Source organism: Lissotriton helveticus, chromosome 12, assembly GCF_964261635.1.
Source record: "Lissotriton helveticus chromosome 12, aLisHel1.1, whole genome shotgun sequence".
NCBI lineage: Eukaryota > Metazoa > Chordata > Amphibia > Caudata > Salamandridae > Lissotriton > Lissotriton helveticus.
The window spans coordinates 74,243,709-74,266,921 of record NC_136073.1 but is presented as its reverse complement, the minus strand read 5'-3'; the positions used below and the strand labels follow the sequence as shown (position 1 = coordinate 74,266,921).

At 44.0% G+C, this 23,213-nt stretch overlaps 1 protein-coding gene across 2 annotated transcripts in view; it reads left to right on the top strand.

The window, feature by feature from the left end:
* The window catches only part of DNAH2 (dynein axonemal heavy chain 2), a 3,497,426-nt gene that overhangs the window by 337,295 nt on the left and 3,136,918 nt on the right, over positions 1–23,213 (top strand). For both annotated transcript variants that reach the window (XM_078670326.1, XM_078670327.1), the window contains one exon: positions 10,746–10,903. In XM_078670326.1, coding sequence (XP_078526452.1) covers positions 10,746–10,903 — 158 coding nt within the window. The remainder of the gene's footprint in view (positions 1–10,745; positions 10,904–23,213) is intronic.

Genomic DNA, 23,213 nt, shown 5'->3' with positions numbered 1-23,213 from the left:
GCAGCAGACCGGTCAGATTTGTTGCGATGCCTGCAGATGCAGGGGTGTGACTCCTTCACTCCAAGGGAGATTACTTTGAGTGTTCTTGATGCCCACAGATCTGTTGAAGATCGTGAAAGAAACACAGATGAGAAGAAGACTTTCAGAACAGCGAGACCAGGAGCAGCAGGAGTCTACCTTGGTGCAGTCCCGGTACCAAGCAAAGTCCAGCAATGTCCAAGTGTCCAGACTGTCGAAGAGTGACGTGGTTTCAGGCTGGCATCTTGTCCTATGATAAATCTAAGGAACCACCCACATTTAAGCTCTTAAATACCCCATGGAAAAGGGTTGGAACGACTCAGGGGTCCCTCCCAGAGGAGAGGCTGGAGAGAATGGAGGATACTCCCATGTCCTTTGTCCAGTTTCACACCAGAGTGGGAGCCAAGGGCTCCCTGAACTTGTTCAAACTGGAGTATGCAAGGAGGGCACCAAATGTGCCCTTCAAAGCAGTCTGGTGGCACTGGCAAGCACCCCCACCCAGGCCCAATACAGTAAGTCCTGTCTGGGAAGTGGTCACACCTGCCTGTGACAGAAAACCTATTGTTCTACCTTCCCCTGCACAAACTTGGCTCAGCAGCAGGAGGGCAGAATTGTGTCAGTTGTCAGCAGCAGTACTAGCTTGCTGTCAGACCCGGAAGACTGTTACTGGTAGTACATGGGGGTATTCTAAGGGAGTGCCCCAGTACATGGTATCATACTTACTTCTAACACTGGAATCGGTGTTCGGGTATGATTCCAACTTGTTCGATACCAAACATGACCGAACTCGTTGCAGACACTATGCAGTTAGACATCTCGTAATTATTGATGTCCACTATATGTGTTAAAATGGCTGACTGCACGTACAATGCCTGGAGACTCGTCTCTGGGGTTTGTAGGAGTGTCCTGCTCATGCAGGGGCACTCTAACACTTCTATCTAAGCACCCTGCCCTCAGGACGGAAGAGCCTACAGTAGGAATGACTTCTAGATTTTAAGTGTAGTGACCCCAGATATAAAGAAACTTATATCTGTTGTGAAAAGTACTAGCACCAATCTCACACAAGCTGCTATGGCAGGCATATAGTCACAGTTTAAGTGGACTACCATGGGTGGCACAATACATGCTGCAGCCCAGGGGAGACCCCTTGTGTACCTATGCCCCGGGTACCTTAGTATCATAAACTAGGGACTTACAAAGGTACACCAGTAGGCAATTGTAGATGTACAGAAGTACTTACCAGGGAGAAAGCACCTTGACTGAGGTCCTAGCAGGATCCCAGTCTCACTAGTCAAAAACATACTGACACCAATCAAAAAGTGGGGGTAAACATGAAAGCAAATCCTACTTTCCTGCAAACTGGAAGAAGAATTGAGAAGCTTCCGGACCTTTCAGGTAAAGAACAACACGCTTTTTTTTTTATAAGAACAGGGTTTTCCATTAGACTTTCCCTACTTTATTCAAAATGTCCCCCCTAATCAAATTGTAACTAAAGTGAGGGGACATTCTTCCTGACTTTAATTCTAGACCTCCTTTACCCTCGGCTAAGGAACTTTTGAGTAATCCTGTAATCTCTAGAGACCTAAGGTTATGTTAAAAAGTGTAAGACCCTTCATAGTTTCTGAACATCTGTTTGTGACTTCTGATGTTGTTGCCCAAGGCAATAAATTGTTCATGGCCAATAAATCTCCTTTATTTTGAAATCTTATGACATTATAAGAGTCCCTCTCGGAGACGTCATGATCATTCTTTCAGTCCAGAGCCAGCATCAGTTGCTTTCCAAAACTATTTTCTAATTGCAGTAATGTTTTGGCCACCAGCCTGAGTTACCCTGCATTCTTTTGAAAAGAATAAATCTCTTCTCTGAATGTATCTTTTAGAAATGATTCAGCTTTTGACCAGAAATTTGGGGGTCTTGGTTTGTTTGGTTGAATAATTGTTGGGCTAATGCGGCCTTCCCCATGCAGTGTCATGGATTGTATATTCACATTCTCAATCACTTAGGATGACAGGATAAAATAAAAAGGACGTATGAACATACTATGAGGAGGAGTCAGTGTAGGAGGTAATACATTAGGCTGAACTAAACGTGAAGCATGGACAACTATCTTGGGGTCATGGATCCTTAACTTGTTTCTGTGGAAGCTGAACCCACTGTAAAGATGTTGATGGAGCAGGGGGAATGAGCTGTTGTCTCATTGGTGACTCATTCATCTACTTCGGTATACATTCATTCTGAGTTTGGAAAAATCCTTTTCTAAGCCTTGCAAGAAGATGATGACCCATCTCTTAATGAAGAAAATGAACTTCTAAGAGTCGACAAGCCCTCCAATGTTGTAATGTTTAGGAACGCTGACATGTTTCAATGTCGACCCAGAATATTTTGAACCTTGAAACATGGCAGTGCCTTGACATCAACTGTTTAAATGCTGAACATTCACCTGAAGAACCTTGGTGTTGACAAGGACCACCGGTATTTCGGGATGCTGCCTTCTCACCTCCTAAAGCTGCAGAAGTGATGTTATGACAGGCAGAGGAAGAAATGTGTCCCTTTTACCCCGGAGGCAGATATTAATGGCATAAAAGAGGCTCTTGCCAATCTCACCTTTTTTAGCCTTAGGACAAACCCCGTCTCTGTACCTCAACCTCATGTATATTTTCTGCAAATGTTACAGTCCATGATAGAATGAGTGTTATGGAGACAGAGCATAGACCCATCATGGGTGACTTTACTGGACATTTCACCACCAGAGGCTAGATACCTGTCAAAAGGTGCAGTCAGGTGACTAGGGAAAAAACAAAAAGTCTTCAGGAAAATTTAGCAAAATATGGCATAATATCTTGGTGGGAAAAGGTAGAGAATGGCAAAGGATGTTGAATAAAAGTAAAAATTCTCCCAACAATGTGGTGTTTGTAGACAAAAATCGTTTTAAAAAAAGGCAGAAACTATTTGGGATATTCCATAAAAGGTGGAACAAAACCTGGGCATGATAAGCCAGCCTTCTGTAACCCTTAAAGTATGTTAGGGTCATGTTTTCACTGCTCTGTGAGGATGGGAATTCAAACACAATTTCTAGATTTTATTTCTTCCATCAGGGTACTTTACAGTGGTGTACAGATGTACTTTTTATTTTTAGTGTTGCTGTTTGTACATGCTACTTAACAAAAAACCCACTAAACCTGCCCAAATTGAGCATGTTTTCTGGATTAAGTATTGGTTTTGGAAAATGTATTTGTTGAACTTTGATCCGGGCTACCACACATGCTGGAGATATTAATTATTTTATAAATTCAGAGAAAATACCCTCGGTGAAGAATTAGGATTACAAATAAGTCACTTCTCCTACCTACCTATTGCACAGGTAATTACTGAACTTTTTCTTAAAACTTGGAGAACTAGGATTACGAGTTCTGAAGTCACTAGCAAGGACATTTTTCCTAACTCACATTTCTTGTGGTGTGGACTTTTAATTGCCAGACTGTTTATATCTTGCAATGTCCAATTAAGAGTCTATCCATATTTCTTCAAAGTATGAATATCCTAATCGTTTCTGCAAAGTCTAAAAAGTAATAAAATTCTGTTAAGAAGCTTTATTTCTTACTGGTTAGGCAGTACCCTTCTCCGGGATACCCTGAGCTGCTTTCTGCACACCTCTCTCCGCTCTAGTTGAGCTTCTACTAGCCATACCTCACAAGAGTTATCCTGGCCACCTCCATTACCCTAGACTGGATCCTTCTAAGCATACACCACTAAGGCCTCCCTATTTCCCTCTATGCACCCTAGCAGGAGCTCCTGCTTTTCATTACTTAATAAGGGAACAGTTGATCCTTAGGTTGTTCACATATCTCCACCCGTGCTCAGTTTTTGCTAACCATACATCACTCATGGTCTGTCAAACCTCTGCAGCCACACTTTTCTCCAACCACTGCTGTGACTGCTGAGCATTTGCCTGCTCAACTCGCCAAACAGTTTACTACCTGCTAATCCTGCCTCACTCCAGGTGTTTAAACCCCAAACTATTCCAATCTCTCTCACTCTCGTTCCTTGTTAGCCAGGCTCCTGCTGATCGTCCCTCATTTCATAAATTGTTGTTCAATTATCTGTCCGACTCTCTACACAATAGCTCATCACTTTCTGAGTATGCCTCACATGGTACAGGATATTCTGATCCTCTACTTGTTCGGCTGTCTCCACACTGGTCTTGCTGCTACTAACCACACGCCACTTCAAGAACTGCTGTGCCTCGCCTGTCCGACGCTTGTCATGTTATGTTAACTTACAATCATGTTATGTTAACTCACCCCTGAAACTCTTACCTCCCTAACTATCCAATTGACCCCCCACCCTGCCATTCCTGTGATCCTGGGGACGAGCAGAATCCCTTCCTGCCCCACCTACCCTAGACCCCCATCACAACTTACTGCTACCCAATCATGCCATCCCCACTCCACCATCCCTGTGATCCTGGGGACGAGCAGAATCCCTTCCTCCCCCATCTCCCCAGAACCCCATCACAACTCTCTGCAATCCAATCTTGCCCTCCCCCCATAAACAACCAGAAACCCCTTGCATGCATGCTACTTAACTGCCGCTCGGCTGTCCGACATGCAAGAGAAATAGCTGAATCCATCCTCTGTGATAATATTGACATTGCCTTCCTTAAGGAAACTTGGCTCAACGACCACTCTACATCCATCCTTGACCTACTCTCCCCCCTTGGTTACTCCATACTCAGAAAAGACAGGCTAGATAGAATTGGAGGTGGTCTAGCTATCATCTTTAAAAACCATCTTCAACTTTCACTTGTTAAGAACACTGACCCCACCACCTTTGAATACCTTGGTGCAGAACTTATAATTCAGGGCGCCCCTCCTATTTGCATACATAATATCTACCATCCTCCTGGAAAATCCCTTCCCTTTGCAGAGGAACTTTCCGACCTCCTCATCCAATCCGTACTATCCAACTCTAAAAATCTCTTCCTTGGAGACTTCACCCTCCACTGGAATGACATTAAAGAACCCGCAGCTAATCTTTTCTTGAATCTTCTGGAGATCAGTGACCTTAAACAAATCTGTCACTCTCCAACTCACTCCAAAGGGGCCACTCTTGATGCCATCATCACTAATGATGATTTGGCCTCCCTTTCCGGTATCATCCCCATCGACTGGTCTGACCATCAAGTCATCCTCTTCAAGACCAATACTACTGACCATCCCCATCAACGCCAAAAGCAATAAATCAGTTACCGAGGTCCTAGACCAAGTGGCCCCCCAACCTTAAAAAACAAAGAAATATACCTTCCAAATCCTGCTTCAACCCTGTTCTCAACAACGAAAGACACTCCCTTAGACATTCTGAAAGAACTTGGAGGCAACACCCATCCCCCTGCCATTTAGCCCTCCTCCGATCTGGTAGGTCCAACTACAAAAAACACATCTTCAATGAAAAGTCCACCTTCTCCGCACTCACCTTGATGGGCCAAAAATAGACCTAGAGAACTATTCAACATCATCAAAAATCAAACATCTGCCCCCAAAACGTTGACGGCCTCTATTGAGAAATGTGAAGAAATTGCAAAGTTCTTCTCTGATAAAATCACCAAAATAGACCAATCCTTCATCTTAAATCCGCTTTCTCCGAACATGCTACTTTTGTATGACATTTCTCCTGAATCTGCTTCCCCTTCATATCCTCCACATGTTCCTGCACATCTCTCGTCCTATTCCCTCCCACCTAAACCCAATCCTTCTTTCCCTCAGCAACAAAAAAACAATGCCTCCTGGTATTATTTTCTCCCTGTCACCGAACACGAAGTCTACAACATCATCGCTAAGCTAAAACCATCCTCCCACACCAAAGACTCTCTGCCCCCTAACCCTGTCCAAGGCCTAAAACATATCACTGCCCCTTTCTGGACCACCATTATCAATGCCTCCCTGGCCACAGGGTGTGTTCCTGCCTACCCCCAAGTGGGTCAAATCACAGTCATTCCTAGAAATCCTAATGCAGATCCCAGTGACCCAAATAACCTCCAACCATCTCTAACCTCCCTCTTCTCTCCAAAGCCCTTGAAAAATGTACCTTGCTCCAACTTGATAATCACATCAACACGTTAGACCTCTTTGACTCACTCCAATCTGGCTTTAGAAAAGGTTGCAGCACAGAATCTGCCGAGCTCAATATAGTGGAGGACATTCATCATTCACTCGACAAAGGTGAATCATGCCTTCTCATTCTCCTCGACCTATCCACTGCCTTTGATACTTTTAACCACTCCGCCTTACTAAACACATTTAAATTCCGCGTTGGCCTCAATGGTCATGTTCTCAACTGGTTCACCTCCTTTCTCCAACACAGAACCGAACAAATCAAAATTGAGAACTGCCTCTCCAACCCCACTCCGATCTCCCTCAGTGTCCCCTCTTCATGGAACCACTCACCCTCATCCTCAAACAAGCAGGAATAAATTACCACCTTTATGCCAACGACACAGAACTTTACTATAAGATTAAATCCCACTCTGATATCCTTCACCTAAATGACACCCTGACCAAGATCCAATTATGGTTCCACCATAAGCATCTCAAACTCGAACCTAAAAAACTGATATCATTCTCTTTGCGCCTAAAAACAACCCACTTCCTATACAAGACTGGATCTCTGACCTTAATGCTCTCAACTGCTCTCTCACCACTTCTAATTCAGTTAAGTCTCTAGGCATCACCATTGATAATAGCCTTACCCTCACCTCCCACATAAAAACCGCTGCCAAAGAAGCACTCTTCACTCTCCGTCATCTCAAGAAAATTAAGCCCTTCATCCCGGCTGATGACTTTAAAACTGTTGTCCAATCTCTGGTCCTGTCGAGAATCGACTATCGCAACGCTATCCTTGCTGGAACACCTAAAGTCCACCTCGCTCCACTCAACTCTGTGCTCAACTCAAATTGTTCCTCCTCAACAAATACTGGGGTCCTTAATTCCTACCTCTGACACTCATCTCACGCGCTGTGACCACGTCATGTCCCCCTCTACTGCCCTCCAATTCTATCCCCCACCTTCTCCTACCAATCCCCCCTCCCTCACGCTACTCTTCCCCCTCCCCCTGCTCTCTATACCTACTTATGACTCCTAGCTCTACGTACAACCTCCCACTGATTTACTACTACTGCTACTCCCCTAACTCCTACTCTCGTCTTCCCCTCCTTTTTCTCTTTTTCCCCTCCTTTTTCTCTTCTCTCTCACCCTCACCCACCCTCCCTAACCTAAGTTCCCACTACCCATGTTAGCTTAACATAGTGTTCTGTAAATAGCTTTCGTATTTTATCTGCTTTCTTTGTTATATTGGCTCTTGTTTTGCTCAAATGTTTTTTAATACTGTACCTCCTCACATTCCTGAAAAGCGCTCTGATACCTCTGGGTCTAGCCAGCGATAGAGAAAACCTTTAAAATAAATAAATAAAGTAAATATATTATTTCTTCTGCTTAGCAGTCTTAGTGGGTTCATAGTACTGAAACAATAAAACATCACTGAAAACTGGGCTCACAAATAACAAAGAATATTATGAAAGATTACATTTTGTCTTAAACATCTTGGTTTCACCCGCTTTCTGAATAGTGCAAATGAAATTTGTGACTGTAAAGTTAATGACAGTTGCTCAGGAAACGGCCCGCTGACCAAAGATGTAGTCTCTACTTTTGGGATGACAAGTGTGTGCTACTGCAGTGTAAAGCTAGAGAAGGAGAATGGGAACAACATGCATCAGCTAGGGACTGTCCAGGACCTTGAGAAGGCTGATTAAAGCCTTGAATAGAATTCTGTATTGAACCGGTAACCAAGAACGGGAGTGATAATCCTTAACAGTACAGTTAGGAATTCAGCGAGCAGCTGCATTCTGCAGAAGCCATTTGGGAAGTTGATTTGATAAGGCTAAATAGTAGTTTACCATGTTTGTGTAAACGTTTAGAAATGAATGGTAAACTCTTTTTAGCAAACGGAGGTGCTAGAAACAAGTGATGGAAACCTTTGCTACATGGGGTTCTAAAGATAAGCTTGCATCTAGAATTATGTCAACGTTTTTAACAGTGTTTACTGGAAGAGGTGGAGCATGCATAAAAGAACACAAGAAATTAACGTCTCAATAATTTGTACGGGTTCTGGTAACTGCTAACTCTGCCTTATTGGAACTCAATTTCAAGATGTTTGTGGACCAAATTAAATATTTTATACTTATTTGTGTTTGAGTGAATGGGTTTTCCATTTTAAGTCAGTTTGAAAAGAATCTGAGTATCATCAGTGTATATGTAATTGTTAAACAATAAAGGGGACAATATTGACCCCTGTGCGCCTCCAACTTTACAAGGTTTCCTGGTGACCTACTGGAATGAAATATTGTTTGGTAGCAATATGACCGAAATTAACTTTTCCAGCTAATTGCCTCCTCATTTATGCCAAAAGTGCAAACTTTCACAAGAAGGGAGTGGTCAAACCCTGTGGATAGATCTTATAAGACCAAGGCACATACCTTGAAAATGTCACCCAGCACCGATGTTAGAGCTAATTCTGTACCCGGCCTGGTCTGAAACCAAGTTGAAATTACTTTAATACATTAATTGAGTCAATAAAGAATGAAGTGGGCTGAATTTCAGTGTCGCTAGGTAAGGGAGTAAGAAAATAAGATGATAATATACAGGATCATCCACACTAATGACGGCATTTTCAGTAATGGTTGACCATAGCATGTGTCTGGTACCTTACTCAAGTATAACAGATCAGGAGTTAGATAAGGGATCAAAAGCTTCCTTATCTTAGCAGGGCATGCGTCAGGGGTAAAACCTATTGCTTTTGATGTGTGGATCAGGTTTATGCCTTCAGTTTCTGTTACTGGCCGAATGAGAAAGTTTCTGAATTTTACGAAGGCGTTGCATTTAGACACCAAGGTATTTATTGATATTCAAGATCTGATTCGGTGTCCTCACTGATTTTATCTGTGAAGTAAGTATCACGTTTATTCCTTCTGTCAACTCAGGTCTAGTTCCTTATGATTCTACTTTGCTCCAGGACATCTGAGCCTCTATTTATTCACCTTTCTTAACGGTTCCCCATTGTTTGCTAAGTCATGCTTCACAAAGGCGCTCATAAGCCTGTGCCTGTTGATCCACCATACTCCACACTTCTGGCATTGCTGAACCTCTGACTCGCCATGTTTCTCCACCTTTTCTCTGATTGTCATTCCACAGTCATCTGGTGTAGCTCCATGATCTTCAAGGCTGCAGCTCACCATCATTTCTGTGTCCTGTTTGAAGACTTTCTCATACTCTTGCCAAACAGCTGAGGTTCCCAGGTCTAGGCCTGACCTTTACATGACTATCATGAAGCACAGCCAACTTCTGATTACAGAAACACTTGATATAATTAATTTTAAATGTGTCCCCATCCCCTGTGTCCTTCTCACAATTTACCTATGTTTCTGATATAGTGTTGCTTCTAATTTCTTTATAAATACCTACTCTGTTTCTCGCTCAGTTTTTTGTAATTTTATGTATAATTAGGTTCATATATTAGCGTTGTCTTCCATTCTGAAGTTTTAAGTGATTAACTAATTTTATACTCAAGGTCTATGGTTGATCGTGTCTCAATGTCCTTTCACTGTGCATGGTTTGTAACTTCACAGTGCTTGCTGCCTTCTAAGCGCAACTAACTAGCCATTGCCGCTTAAGAACCATGTGCTCTGGCAGGTAGCTCCATTGTTGGAATGTAGTTTATTAGTAGGTGTAGGTAGGTACATACCATTAGTAATGAGGCCAGAATCACAATATAAGGCCCAATCAAGGTCTCAATAAATTATTTCCTTGCTCAACCCTTGGTAGTTGGCTGCGAGCAGGCAGGCTTAACTTAGGAGATAGCTGTGTAAAGCATTGAAAACACAAATACATTAAATAAGTAAGATAAAATACAATAAAAATCGAACACCAATTTATAATAATAAGAAAAAAGTATCCAGAAGGAGAAGGAAGAAAAATGGATTCCAAAACGATAAAAATCCAATGTAGGGAACAGGAGATATGAATTTTTAAGGAACAAGCACTTCCTAGTGTCTAAAAGTCAAAGTTTGAGGCCAACCGCGTTGGAGCACGGGTCAGATACAGTTAGGGGTACGGCCTGTCAAGTTTTTATCTTCTGCCTTAATCACTTTTTTGGAGCTTTTTCTCATGACGTCAAGTGGGGGTCCTCGCCAGGCCGGCATTGGGCTTGGCTCAGCCTAATGCCTCGGTCAGCTCCTCGAAGTCTCATTGACAATAAAAAGATCCGGAACTCCAGCGGGGAAAACATGAATCTCTGGCTGAGTCACGGTTGGACGTTACTCGCTTGATTTTGGATGACGGGCCGGTCAACTTCTGGAGCTTTTTGACAAAAATGGGCTTACAGGTAGGTTGTCATACCAATTGTAATTACACCTAATTACCATATTCCTTTACAAAGAGCACTGGCCCTGGGTCTGGTTAGCAGAGCCCAAGGCACAGACCGAGTCAGTTACAAGCAGTATCAATCAGTCAAAACATGGGGTTGATCAGGGCAGAAAAGATGACTTACTCACATCCATTCTATGGTCATTCTCAACTGTAAAATTCAAGACGGGTGCCCTCTCATTTCTGCACCCTGTTCCGAAAGATATTGACTCAGAGCCTGTTTTAATATTGAAATCGTCTGATTTCTCATTTAGATGAGCAACGAAATAATCCGCCTGTGCTGTCGAGAGATTAATCTGGATCAGATCTTTGATGGCTTCATCTTGTCAAGCAGGTTGTTTCTACAGGACTGTATCGCCTGTTGCCTGGCATGGAGAGAGCACTACATGAAAGCCGCTCACATCCACCACCGGTAAGAGGCTAATTTGTGGCACATAGCTATGCTTGGTTTTGGTGCCTCTCAGTTGACATGTCTAGGGGATAATGCTCTTCAGCTGTCCTGGAAGTGACCATGTTGGGTGAATGAGATGAAACAGCAAGACAAACTGAGGTTTTTAGAGTCGGACTAATATGGCATCATGAAATATATAACAAGTGACATATGGAATATATGACAACTGATTGGTGGTTGTATTTGGTGTTTCTATTGGATTAGGGTTGATGTTCTCATTGTTTGGTTATTTGAGGGTTCTGATTGGTTTCTGGGTCCGTGATTAAATTAATATAGGGTTGGGACTAGGGAGGCTTTCTATTGCCGTAGTTATTAGGGTTTTGTGCCTGATTGAGTGCTTGGACTAGGGCTATGATTGGCTATAAGGTCTTGGTCTCCTATTGGTTTTAGAGTTTAGGGCTAGTGTTGTGATTGGATAGGGTTAGGCTAGGGTTTCCATTGGCTGAAGGGGTCACCTGACTACTAGGGCTATGATAGGCCAAGGCTTAGAGCGTCTCACTCTGGGTGTCGAGGCTAAGGGTGGCGAGGACAAGGATGAGTGCCTGTTTGAGCCTGTTTGAGACTGGTCGGGACCAGGGGCAGAAATGCTGCCCATTTCCTCATACACTAATACCTACCATACACCATACACATCCACAGAGTAACACACTCACACCAAATGTACTCCACACATTTACTACAAACCAACCTTATGCACAAATCAATGTACCAGCACACACTACAAAACCCCACAAACCACACCTACATACCCTTCTATCCCAGCTACCACACATTTCCACCATCACCTACAAACAGGACACAACTCTATCCTATACCACTAACCAATCCACTCATCACTAAGCCAACCAAAACCATATACCATACTTAATTACAACCCATCCAGACACACACTTTCCACTCTAATTACGCCTAACAGACCCTCTTTTATCACTAACAAACCTATACTCAGACTTCCAACATTAGTCCAACCAACACCCTCCTCTTCTTTCTAGCACAATAACACAACAACACAACACTTACACTCCCCAACAACACACATTTTAACTCTTGCAGCAAACAGGTCTAAGACAGTATTAACTCTACTTCACCCCCTCCTACACACAACATACACGATAATCACAAACACATCACCACCCCTTTACCTTACAACTTCCTCTCGCTCGCAAACAATACTATACAAACAAATCCATCTCATAAAACAAATACATCAGCACCTCTTTTCAGCACTCCTCAAAACAAAACATTTCACATTTCACGCACACCAGCACAACAAAATCTCTCAAGCACACCTCATAATACTTAGCCACAAAATACAATCATACACCACCTTTCAAACAACACAAATAAACAAACTACAATGCCAAGCTTTCTCTCTTCCACCCCACCTAACACACATACAGCAACACAGCAACTCTCTCCAAACCACCTCTCATCCATTGGACAATTTAGAACCTTACTATATGAGGTACATGCTGAACCACCACCCCTAACTCATACACCTTCCACCCTAAACACACACAAAACAAAATAAGCAACGTGCCACAAATCACAATTTTGCTTCTCATTGTCCCATGTCTACAGCACAACAAGGTTACACCACAAAAACAACACAGCACACCAACTCACTGTCAAACACCGTCTCCACCACCTACGCATGCAGACCTATCAAAATGCCTTCTTAGCCTGGTGGACGAGGACCACATTACAGAACAGCTACACAATTGCTACACTAATACAGCTAATACCAGTACTAAAAACACACCTGCTACAAACCAACACAATACTGATCACTCTTTACAACACAAAGTCTCACTGTCACCAAAGCACTTTTGCTAAACTGTCTACTAATAAATGCTCGATGCTCTCCAAAAACAAACATCACATCTACGGCCTTCTCACTAATGCAAAACCAGACATACTATTCATAACTAAATCATGGTTGGGAGATGATATGGCTCCAGTCCTGCATGAAGCCATTCCTCTAGGCTATCAAACGATCATCCAAATTTGTATAGGCAAAAAAGGAGGTGGCCTACCTGTTGTGTTCAGGCAAACATTACATATCACTAAAGTTGACGACCTCTCCATAAAGAATTGTGAGGTTCTTCTCGCCAGATGCAATCCTACACCGTCTTACTCCTGTAACTTCCTGCTCCTTTAAAGACCTCCACCTGGCATGGCGGCATTCCCAGACTCTGGGCACAGTTTCAATCATCATAACAATACACTCCAACCTATGCGTTCTGGGTGATCCCAACATTTGATTTGACAAACCCAATATGCCCCAGCTGAAAACAATAATCACTGGCCTAGACTCACTGAACCTACATCAGACCATCCACAAACCCACACACATATAACTCCATTCACATGGTCAGACCGCCATTTGCTTGCTTTCTAACATAAAACATCAAGCGTCTCACCTAAAACCACCTTACATGCATCCACCTGTCGACCGTAGAACAATCTCAATTTGGAACACAACTAACATCCAGTACAGATCTGGAAACAATACATTCTGTTCAAAAGTCTATATGAGTGGCTACAGGAAGCTTTTGATATCCTGATACCACTCAAAACCACACAACAGAACAAAGGAAAACAAGCATCTTGGAGAAATACAGAGATAAAGGACATAAAACAACAGATTAGAAAGCTGCAACATGCCTGGCTCAAAACAAACACTAAACAAGACAAACTTTGCCTACATAAAATTAACTGATTATACAACTCAGCTATACAAAAAAACAAAGAAAATGTACTATTCAGACAGAATTCAAAATGCTAAATGTGCAAATAAAGAATTCTATAAAATAATCAATGAATTTCATAAACCTAATTGCCTAGAAGGAACTCATTCCGTTACTCAAGACTTCACAGACAAACTGGCAAATCATTACACGGACAAAGCAGACATGTTGAATTCGTACTTAAAACAGAAACAAAGCATCAGCACTAACCCTTTTACAAAACAACAGTCCAAGAATACTCTAACCTAGCCTCTCCGTTCCTTCCAACACATTTCACACAATGAATTTATGGACCTGGTCAAAGCAAGCAGGCCTGCCAGCAGTCCTTCTGATCTGTGTCCACCGCAAACTTTCAAGACAATTCTTCTGACAACCTCTGCTGGCACTCCAGTAAGAAGAATCATCAACAATTCCTTAACTATCGGAATATTTACAGAAGAACTCAAAAAGTCATACATACGCCCTTTACTGAAAAAAACTAACTTGGACCCGCTAAACCCTGACATCTACAGACCCATTACAAATGGACCTTTCCTGTGCAAACTGATAGAAAAAACAGCATTCGCCCAGATGTCACAATTCATGGAGGAGAATGCCATACTTTCAGACTTCCAAACAGGATTCCGTCCAGGAAGAGGCACACAATCTGCCCTCCTTGCCATCTGGGATGACCTGAAGGACACAGTTGACCGCAACGTGGTTGCTTCGCTACTCCTCTTGGACCTCTCGGCTGCCTATGACACGGTTGACCATGACACTCTGATACAAAGACTCTACGAAGCCGGCAAAGAGGGGACTGCCTAGACTGGATCGCGTCCTACCTTTAAAACGGAACCAATGTTATCCATACCCTACCTTTCTCATCCAAATCGTACTCCACAAAAGCAGGGATCCCTCAATGCTCTATCATCTCTCTCATGCTTTTCATCATCTACATGAAGTCATTACCGTACTGATCAATCAATTTCACCTCATGTGCTATAACTATGCAGATGACACGCAAATACTCCTTCAACTGGAATACCCCAAAGACATTGGAAACTGACCAATTTTCGGTTGTCTCAGAGCCGTAGATAAATGGAGGACTTGGAGCCATCTCAAATTGAATGCTTCAAAAATGGAAATACTCACGTGTGTCAATTGGAAACATTATGACTTGCTTGCCGCCTAGCCTGATGAACTGGGCTCACCACCTAAAGTATCAAAGGAAGTAAGAAACCTCAGAATGACCATAGATTCCAAGCTATTGATTAATGCCCAAGTGGACAAACTAGCAAGAGCAAGCTTTATTACAACAACAAAAAACTCGGCAACAAATCTCACCCCATTTGGGATTTCCACACAAAGTCCAAGTTACCATCTCCCTTGTTGTGTCCAAACTTGATTTCAATAGCCTCTACCACGGGTCACCTTTTACGACCATGAAAAGACTACAACGGATTCAGAACTCTGCTGCCAGACTACTCTTGCAAACCGCGAGATCACATCTTCCCTGCCTTGAAAGCCCTGCATTGGTTACCGGTTGTCAGAAGATATACATTCAAGCTGCTTTGCATCACCCACAAGTGATGCATGGAATGGGACTGCTCTTCATCAGGAATACAATCACCAAACACATTCAAGAGAAGAACCTGTGCCCTAGAGTGGCACCCCACCTAAAAAATCCCAAGATACAAGGAAAAACCCATGGGTGGCACATCCTTCTTTTTTCAAGCAGCCAAACTATGGAACTCTTTACCCCCCAACATAAGATCCACGGACAACCACCTTATCTTGAGAAAACTACTCAAGAATTGGCTCTTTCCCACATAAGCACCATATGTAAACAGAAATATAGCATATCACTCTGTATATAAGCCTGTATTTGTATTATAGATATGTACCTATATATGTGTATTGTTTTGTATAAACATATAGAATAATTATGTTTAAAAATAATAATTATAATAATACATTTTTAAGTATGACAACGCCTAAAAACAGGAGTTTATCTAATGCATCTCCAGACTATACAAAATTGGGCAGCAAGACTTCTCTTGGGTACACCCAAACACCATTCCGCTAAACCTGCTTCGAAATCCCTCCACTGGCTCCCCGTCCGGGAGAGAGTCAATTTTAAAGCCTTATGCATTATTCACAAGTCATTAGCGGGAAAGGGTCTCACCATTCTTCACACCATCATTCAGCCCTACCGGCCCAACGGACGTCTTCGTTCAGAGGCCTGAATTTTGTCATCGTTCCCAGGATCAAGAAAGCCAGAAGTGGAGGTGGGCTATTTTCATATAACGCAGCCAAGCTTTGGAATTCCCTTCCACCCCACTTACAAAAGGAAACCAATCACCTGGCTTTACGCAAATCGTTAAAGACCTGGTTGTTCCCCTAACTGGCCGAACTCCATATATCTGCTGCTACCAGTGCTGGGATGCCTTCGGGTAGCCATGCGCTATACAAATGTATTTTTCATTTCATTTCATCTTTAATCTACAAATACGTACTCCCTTTATCCATCTATATAACTTCCATGTACTTGGGTCTATATATTTATTAATTTTCTCCTCAAAAGAATCCAATGCACTACCCTATTACTCACCCTATACCTCTCTCAATATATCTTCTACTGTATCTCTCTGACTCATCTCAAACCTCTGTCTACTATTTATTTAGGATTTGTAATGCGCATGGCTGCCTCAGCAACGAGGCGTCCCAGCGCAACCAGAGACCCGAGAGAAAGAGCGAGAGAGCACAGCCTAAAAAACTAAACATTAGAGAGTGGAAACAACCAAGTTTTTATAGCTTTGCGAAACGCCAAAAGATTGGCAATAGCTCTAATGTGTGCTGGGAGCGAGTTCCAAAGTTTTGCCGCTAAAAAGCGGAAGGAACGCCCCCTGCCCTTGCTCTCTGAACACGAGGAGCACAGACAAGCGCAAGGTCGGCAGATCTCAATGCTCGCCCAGGCACATAAGGTGTCAGCAGGCAAGAGAGCCCACCCGGGGCTTGATGCGTCAGAATCTTATGTGAGATACACAGCACCTTAAAGTGGACGTGTTTCTCAATAGGTAGCCAATGAAGCTTGGGGAGCACATGTGCCACCGAGCAAGATCTAGGTAGGGCCACCAGAAGGCATGCTGCAGCGTTCTGGACCCTCTCTAAGCGTTTGATACTGGCCTTGTTAGCGCCCAAATACAGAGAGTTACCGTAGTCAAGCCTAGAGAGAATGGATGCCTGAACAATGGTTTGACGAACTCTAGGGGGAAAAAACCAAGCAAGGGTCTCAACCCTCGCAAGAGCCCGAAACAACCAGCGGCAACAGCTTTTGTCTGCTTCTCAAGCGTTAGTCCATTGTCAAACCACATGCCCAGGTTCTTCACAACCTCCCTGGGTGACGGGGCGGGTTTACGACGACCCGGCCACCACTTCTCCGACCAGAGCTCCCGGTGCATGCCGAATAGCAATAGCTCAGATTTACTGGCATTTAACTGTAAACAATTTGCCGTCATCCAATCTGAGATAGCTAGCAGATCCTCCTTAAATTTCTCCAAGTTAACACAACAGTTTTTGGAGAAGGCGATTACCAACTGGGTGTCGTCAGCGTACGACACCAAGGACAATCCCCTGTCTTTTGCCCCTCTGCCAGGGTTCTCATATGTAGGTTGAGCAAAAGTGGGCTTAAAATAGAGCCCTGAGGTACCCCCTGGCGCAGGGCACATTCCTGGGAGTGGAAGGGTGGTATTGAGTTCTGGAACGTCCGATCCTCAAATGTACTACCCTATTTCTCACCCTATACCTCTAGCAGTATCTTTAATCTGCACATACTTACTTCCTTTAAGCTTCTATATACTTTCCATGTACTTATGGATCTATATATTTATTACTTTCTTCTAATTCAGCATATCCAATGCACTACCCTATTCTCACCCTATACCTCTCTCAATATATCGTCTATCTAAACTCTCTGACTCCTCTCAAACCTCTTTCTACTACTCTTCTCAATTTTCCAATGCACTACCTTATTTCTCACCCTAAACCTCTATCAATATATCCTCTACATTCACTCTCTCATTCACTCCAAACCCCATCCCTACTATGATCCTAAAATAACCCTTTCTAGACTCTCCCCTAATCTACCTCTCCTTCCATCATCTGACCCTTCTTTTACTATACCGATCCCCAAAAACAAGCCTTTCTAAACTCCTTCCTCTGACTCTTCCCCTCCACATCCATTTTTACTCATCCCAAGCCCCCTCCTACTGCTGTGACCTCCAAAACAAAAAAACAAACAAAAAAAAAGCAGAAATCTTTCACTCTTCTATCCCACATTATGCTTTTCAATCAAAATAACAGACTAACGTGTCCACTTCTCAAATGTCATATTTCACTATGCTAATTCACCACTAATCCTTTATGGGTTCCAGAGTAGCATGCTACTCACCAAAAAAGTGCTACAACACTTCATCAGGGGTAACAAACGCTATGTAAATGCAAACCTTTTTCCCTCTTTTATTCCTCTGCTATCCTTCTGAATCCAAATAACTGACTAACCTATCCACCACTCAAATTACTTTCATATTTCACTATACTAAGTCGACACTAATCCTTTATGGGTTCCGGAGTAGCGTTATACTCGCCGAAAAAGCTCTTTGACGCCTCTCAGGGGTAGTAAGCGCTATATAAATGCAATTACAATTAGAGTACAATACAATTGACACGTGAAATATATGACAACTACTATTTTTCAGCAGATGTGATTTTGATCAGTAAACTGAGCAAATGTAGGAAAATTAAATACTGGGAACACACGTCTCCATTTTACAACTTAAAAAATTGCCAATGTTTTAGTACGATAACTGTGGGTATGTGCATTTTGTCATCTTTATTTAATATGTACTATGGTAATTGTGTATGGGAAGGAATCTCAACATATATGTGATGCTTGTTATTTGGGGTGACACTTATTTGGATTTGTAAGTTCTGTTGATGGAAAGGTTGTTTGTTCCTGTAGAGCAGGAGAAAATTCTTTAAATTACAGTACAAAGATTCTTACATAGATTCAATATGTTATGATCCTCCTTTCAGCTACCTGAATGCTGTCCTGAAACGGGAAGGAATTTGAGATAGCACTGACAAACAGGAGTTCTTTACATAGTAAATGATTCAAGTCCTGACAGCAGAGCCTGATTACAAAGGGCACAGTATTTAACTCTTTCCTCAATTGCTTGAGGAAGTAGGCCACTCTCAGGGGGATCTTTTCAAGAATGTAGGGGCATGAATCCATATTGAATTCATACCAAATTGAATTTAGGGGCTTTCATTCAGATTGTGTAATTTAATGAGTCCTTGAAATGTCAGTATCTGAGGTAACTAGTACAAAGCATTTGAGGGGCCTGTGATCCATTTTATTTAGTCAACAGAAGAAGTTCAAATTAGAGCATTAGCTTTCAAAACCGCTCATGTCTTTTCTACATGTGAAGAATAACCACAGGCATACCTCAGACAAATGAATAAGGCCACTGTAACAGGTTGTGAAATATGACCCGGACCATGTTGGGTAAGTATAAAGGATTTTTATTGAGAAGTATGAAGGGTTTTTGCACAAACTGCATTATAAGGCTCTGTCGGTGGGTTTCCTTAGCCGTTGATTTTTTTTAGGGTCTTCTTCAGGCGGACTGTCTCTGCATACCCCCAGTAGTCACCCTCTGGAAAAATAGAAAAGGAGAAAAAGACCTCAGTAATCAGGCTATACGATAACACAGGGACCCGACATCATGCTATAGTGTTTACTTCTAGTGTGAGACCCGCCGGACAGTAAACAAGGACGTGACCACACTGTACCCATTTCCATATGTATACTGATACATCTTCACTCAGTCAGGCAGTTGCACACGTGCTTCGCATCCAAGTGACCTGAATATCTGGTAAGCCAGAGTGCTCCCCACCTTTCTGTGCTCCACAGTTCAGCTTGTGACTTAATGGACTGTTGTAGTGCTGTCTATGACCCTTTTAAAGCCCAACCAGGTATCCCCATGACACCGCCCACCAAACAATGCTTTGTGCACCCACTGCATTACTCACTGAAGCAGTGAATCTGGTGTAGAGTCACTGCGGCCTCATCCTTGTCACCTTTCCCCAGGATATGCGGCTCACCCTCCTCTCCCTTGGTCGAGATCTTCAGGACCTGCTGCTGCGCTGTTGTCTCTTGCCTCTTCACCGTCTGGAACTGCCCTGATGTCAATCTCGACTCCTCTGCTGCCGGACCGGTCCCACAGGCGTTCTTCTCTTCATTCTCTCCTTCCTTTGCGTCTTCTTGCTCTCTTCCATACTGTGTGTCATGGCAGACAACTAAAATGCTCGCTGCCAGTATCCTCATGCCCCCAGGGTCCTCACCCGAGTCAGTTCCGAATACGACCTCCTGATCACAGCCAAATTAGTCTCTCTTACATCAAATGAACCACAACTAAGGACCCTTCTACTTCTTATCGAGAGAGATCACTGAAGTCCCTTCAACAGCTGAAGAAAGATCACACATGTCTCTCCACATCTCAAGAAGGGCCGTGAAAGCCCTTTTGACATCTGAAGAAGAACCTCAAAGATCCCTTCAGCATCTGAAAAAGACCATAAGGACCTCTTTTGAAACGGAATAATCACATGGTTCCCTTTTGCATCTGAATAATCAAACAAATCCCTTTAGCATTCAAAGAAGGACCGTATATATAGGGGGATTTATAGAGCGCATGGTGACGCCGACGGCGTGTCCCCGCGCTGAGATCCTAATGCAGGCTGGAGGGGAGGGAGGAGAATCACTGTTGGGAGTAGAGAAGTGTTTTCAGTTTAGCTCTAAAGGTGGCCTCTGAGGGTTCCAGGCGGAGCGCCACAGGGAGTTCATTCCAACTGGACGCTGCCAGGTACCTAAAGGACCTGCCACCCATCCTGGCTTTGGACACCTTAGGAATGGCCAGGCGTCGCGTGCCAGATGATCTGAGGGAACGCACAGGCTCATATTGTGTCAGAAGGTCTTGCAAGGGGAGAGGTGCCCTACCGTTGATGATCCGGTGGCACGTGCAGAGTGCTTTGAATTTCACCCTGTTTCTCACCAGGAGCCAGTGGAGTGCTTGAAGCGCGGATTTTGAGGCTGATCTTCTAGGCCGTCTGAGGACCAGCCGGGCTGCGGCATTTTGTAAGACCTGCAGACGGTTTAAGTTCTTCTCGAGGGTCCCCAAGTAGAGCAGGTTGCCATAGTCCATTTTGGAGGTGACTAAGGCGTGCACAAGTGTTTGGCGGGCTTTGATGGGAATGAACTCCAAGACCTTCCTAAGGGTCTTGAGGGTCCCAAAGCATGAGCCGATCACACGGTTGACCTGAGGTCCGAAAGTGAGTTTAGAGTCGAACCAAACACCGAGATTCCTTGCCTCCTGGCATGGGACTGGTGTGGGTCCTAGGCAGGGTGGCCACCACTCTGATGTCCAGGCTGCTTGGTCTCCCCCCACCACCAGCACCTCAGTCTTGCCTCCGTTGAGCTTGAGACAGTTGGCAGACATCCAGGCAGCAAGATCTTGCATGCATGCTCTGAAGATGTCTGCCGACAGACCGGGCGCTCGCGATAGGGAGATGACGAGTTGTGTATCGTCAGCGTACGATACCATGCGCAGGCCGTGACTTTCCACTATAGTGGCAACCGGCGCAACATAAAGATTAAAAAGTGTCGGGCTCAGAGACGAGCCCTGCGGGACCCCCTGATCGAGGGCCACTCGCTCTGAGTAACAGTCACCCAGTCTGACTTGGAAACCACGTCCGGATAGAAACGACTGGATCCATTTTAGAGCTGCGCCTCCTACCCCTCCATTGTTCAGACACTGTAGCAGGATGGAATGAGCTACAGTGTCGAACGCGGCACTCAGGTCTAATAGGATCAGGGCCATGGTGTGGCCCTCGTCAACACCCTGCCTGATGGTTTCGGTTGCCATGAGGAGAGCCGACTCCGTTGAGTGTCGGGGCCGGAATCCAAACTGGGTAGGGTGTAGGAGGCTCGTGTTCTCCACAAATTGCATTAATTGCAAGTTGGCCACCTTCTCTGCCACTTTGGAGAAGTAGGGTAGAAGGGAGATGGGACGCAGATTCTCCAGCTTATCGAAGCTGATATTGGGCTTCTTGCGGAGGGGAAGCACCACAGCTTGTTTCCATTCCATAGGCAAACTGCTGGAGTTAAAAGAAGTATCCAGCAGATGCCTAATGTATGGTTCGAGTGTCGTCAAGCTATCGCCCAACCGTTTGGGAGATGATGGGTCCCGTGGGGAACCTGACTTTACTGATTTACAAATTCTGATCAGGTCTTCTCCTGGTGGAGTGGAGAATTTAAGCAACACATTTTGTCCCTCATCCTCTCTGTCATGGATTTTAATCTCCCCTCCTGCCACCGGTAGGATAGGGAATGCTGAATAGATTTTGGAAACTTTGTCGCTGAAATACTCAGCAATGCGATTACATGCTGTGACTGATCGGTCCTCTAGTTCTGTCGAGGACTGGGGGACAGCCAGGGATTTGTAGACACAGAATAATTCCTTGGCTGAATTTTCAGCATCCATAATTCTAGTGGCATAGTAGTCCGTTTTAGCTTTTTTGATTAGATTGTGGTATAGTCGTCTGTTAGTGAGATATTTTTCTCTTACTAGGCTGTCATAGGCTGACCGCCACTGCCTTTCTGCCCGTTTACAGTTTTTCTTGGCACTCCGTAGTTCCTTGTTGAACCAGGGTGCCGTTCTTTGTTTGCGACCATCCCCCTTTGAGTGGCCCAAGGGGGCCGTGAGGTCAAGGGCCGCAGTAATACGAGCGTTGAGCAGTTTGTTTGCCGTATCCGCGTCGTCACCCCCAGGGGGGCCCTCTGCTATAAGGGCTTCGTTGAAGTCAGGTAAAGAGAACCTGGCCCAATTACGCCTGGGGTAGTTGAGGGGGGAGGGATCTAGCACCTTCTGTTTTGGGAGGGAGATTGCAAATGGTACCAGGAAATGATCGGTCCAGGGGAGAGGCACGGGGGGAAGCGTAGTGACATCCTCCCAGTTAGCAAACACTGGATCGAGCAGATGGTTGTGCTGATGAGTAGGGAGCTGACCCTTTAGCTCTAGTTGTAGGGCCTGGAGTTCTTGACAAAACTCCATAGCTCCTTTGTCCGTCTGGTCCTCTAGGTGCATGTTTAGGTCCCCTAGTAATAGGAATTTATTTCTCCTCAACGCCATCTCAGTGACACTTTCTATTAAATTATTTTTAAACCTTGCCGGGGGGCATGGGGGGCGGTAGATTAAATAGCCCTTTACCGTAGTCCCCCCATTGACTTTTATGGTGAAGACGCCGGCCTCGCAATCTGCCATGTGTAGTTGTTCCAGTTGGCAGGCGAGTTGTTGTTTAAATGCAATAGCTATGCCACCGCCTCTGCCGTCAGGTCTGTCCAGCCTTGTCATCAGGTATTCTTGCGGTAATGCCTGGATGATGTCGGGGTCGGATTGACCATCCAGCCACGTTTCTGTAAGGAATAT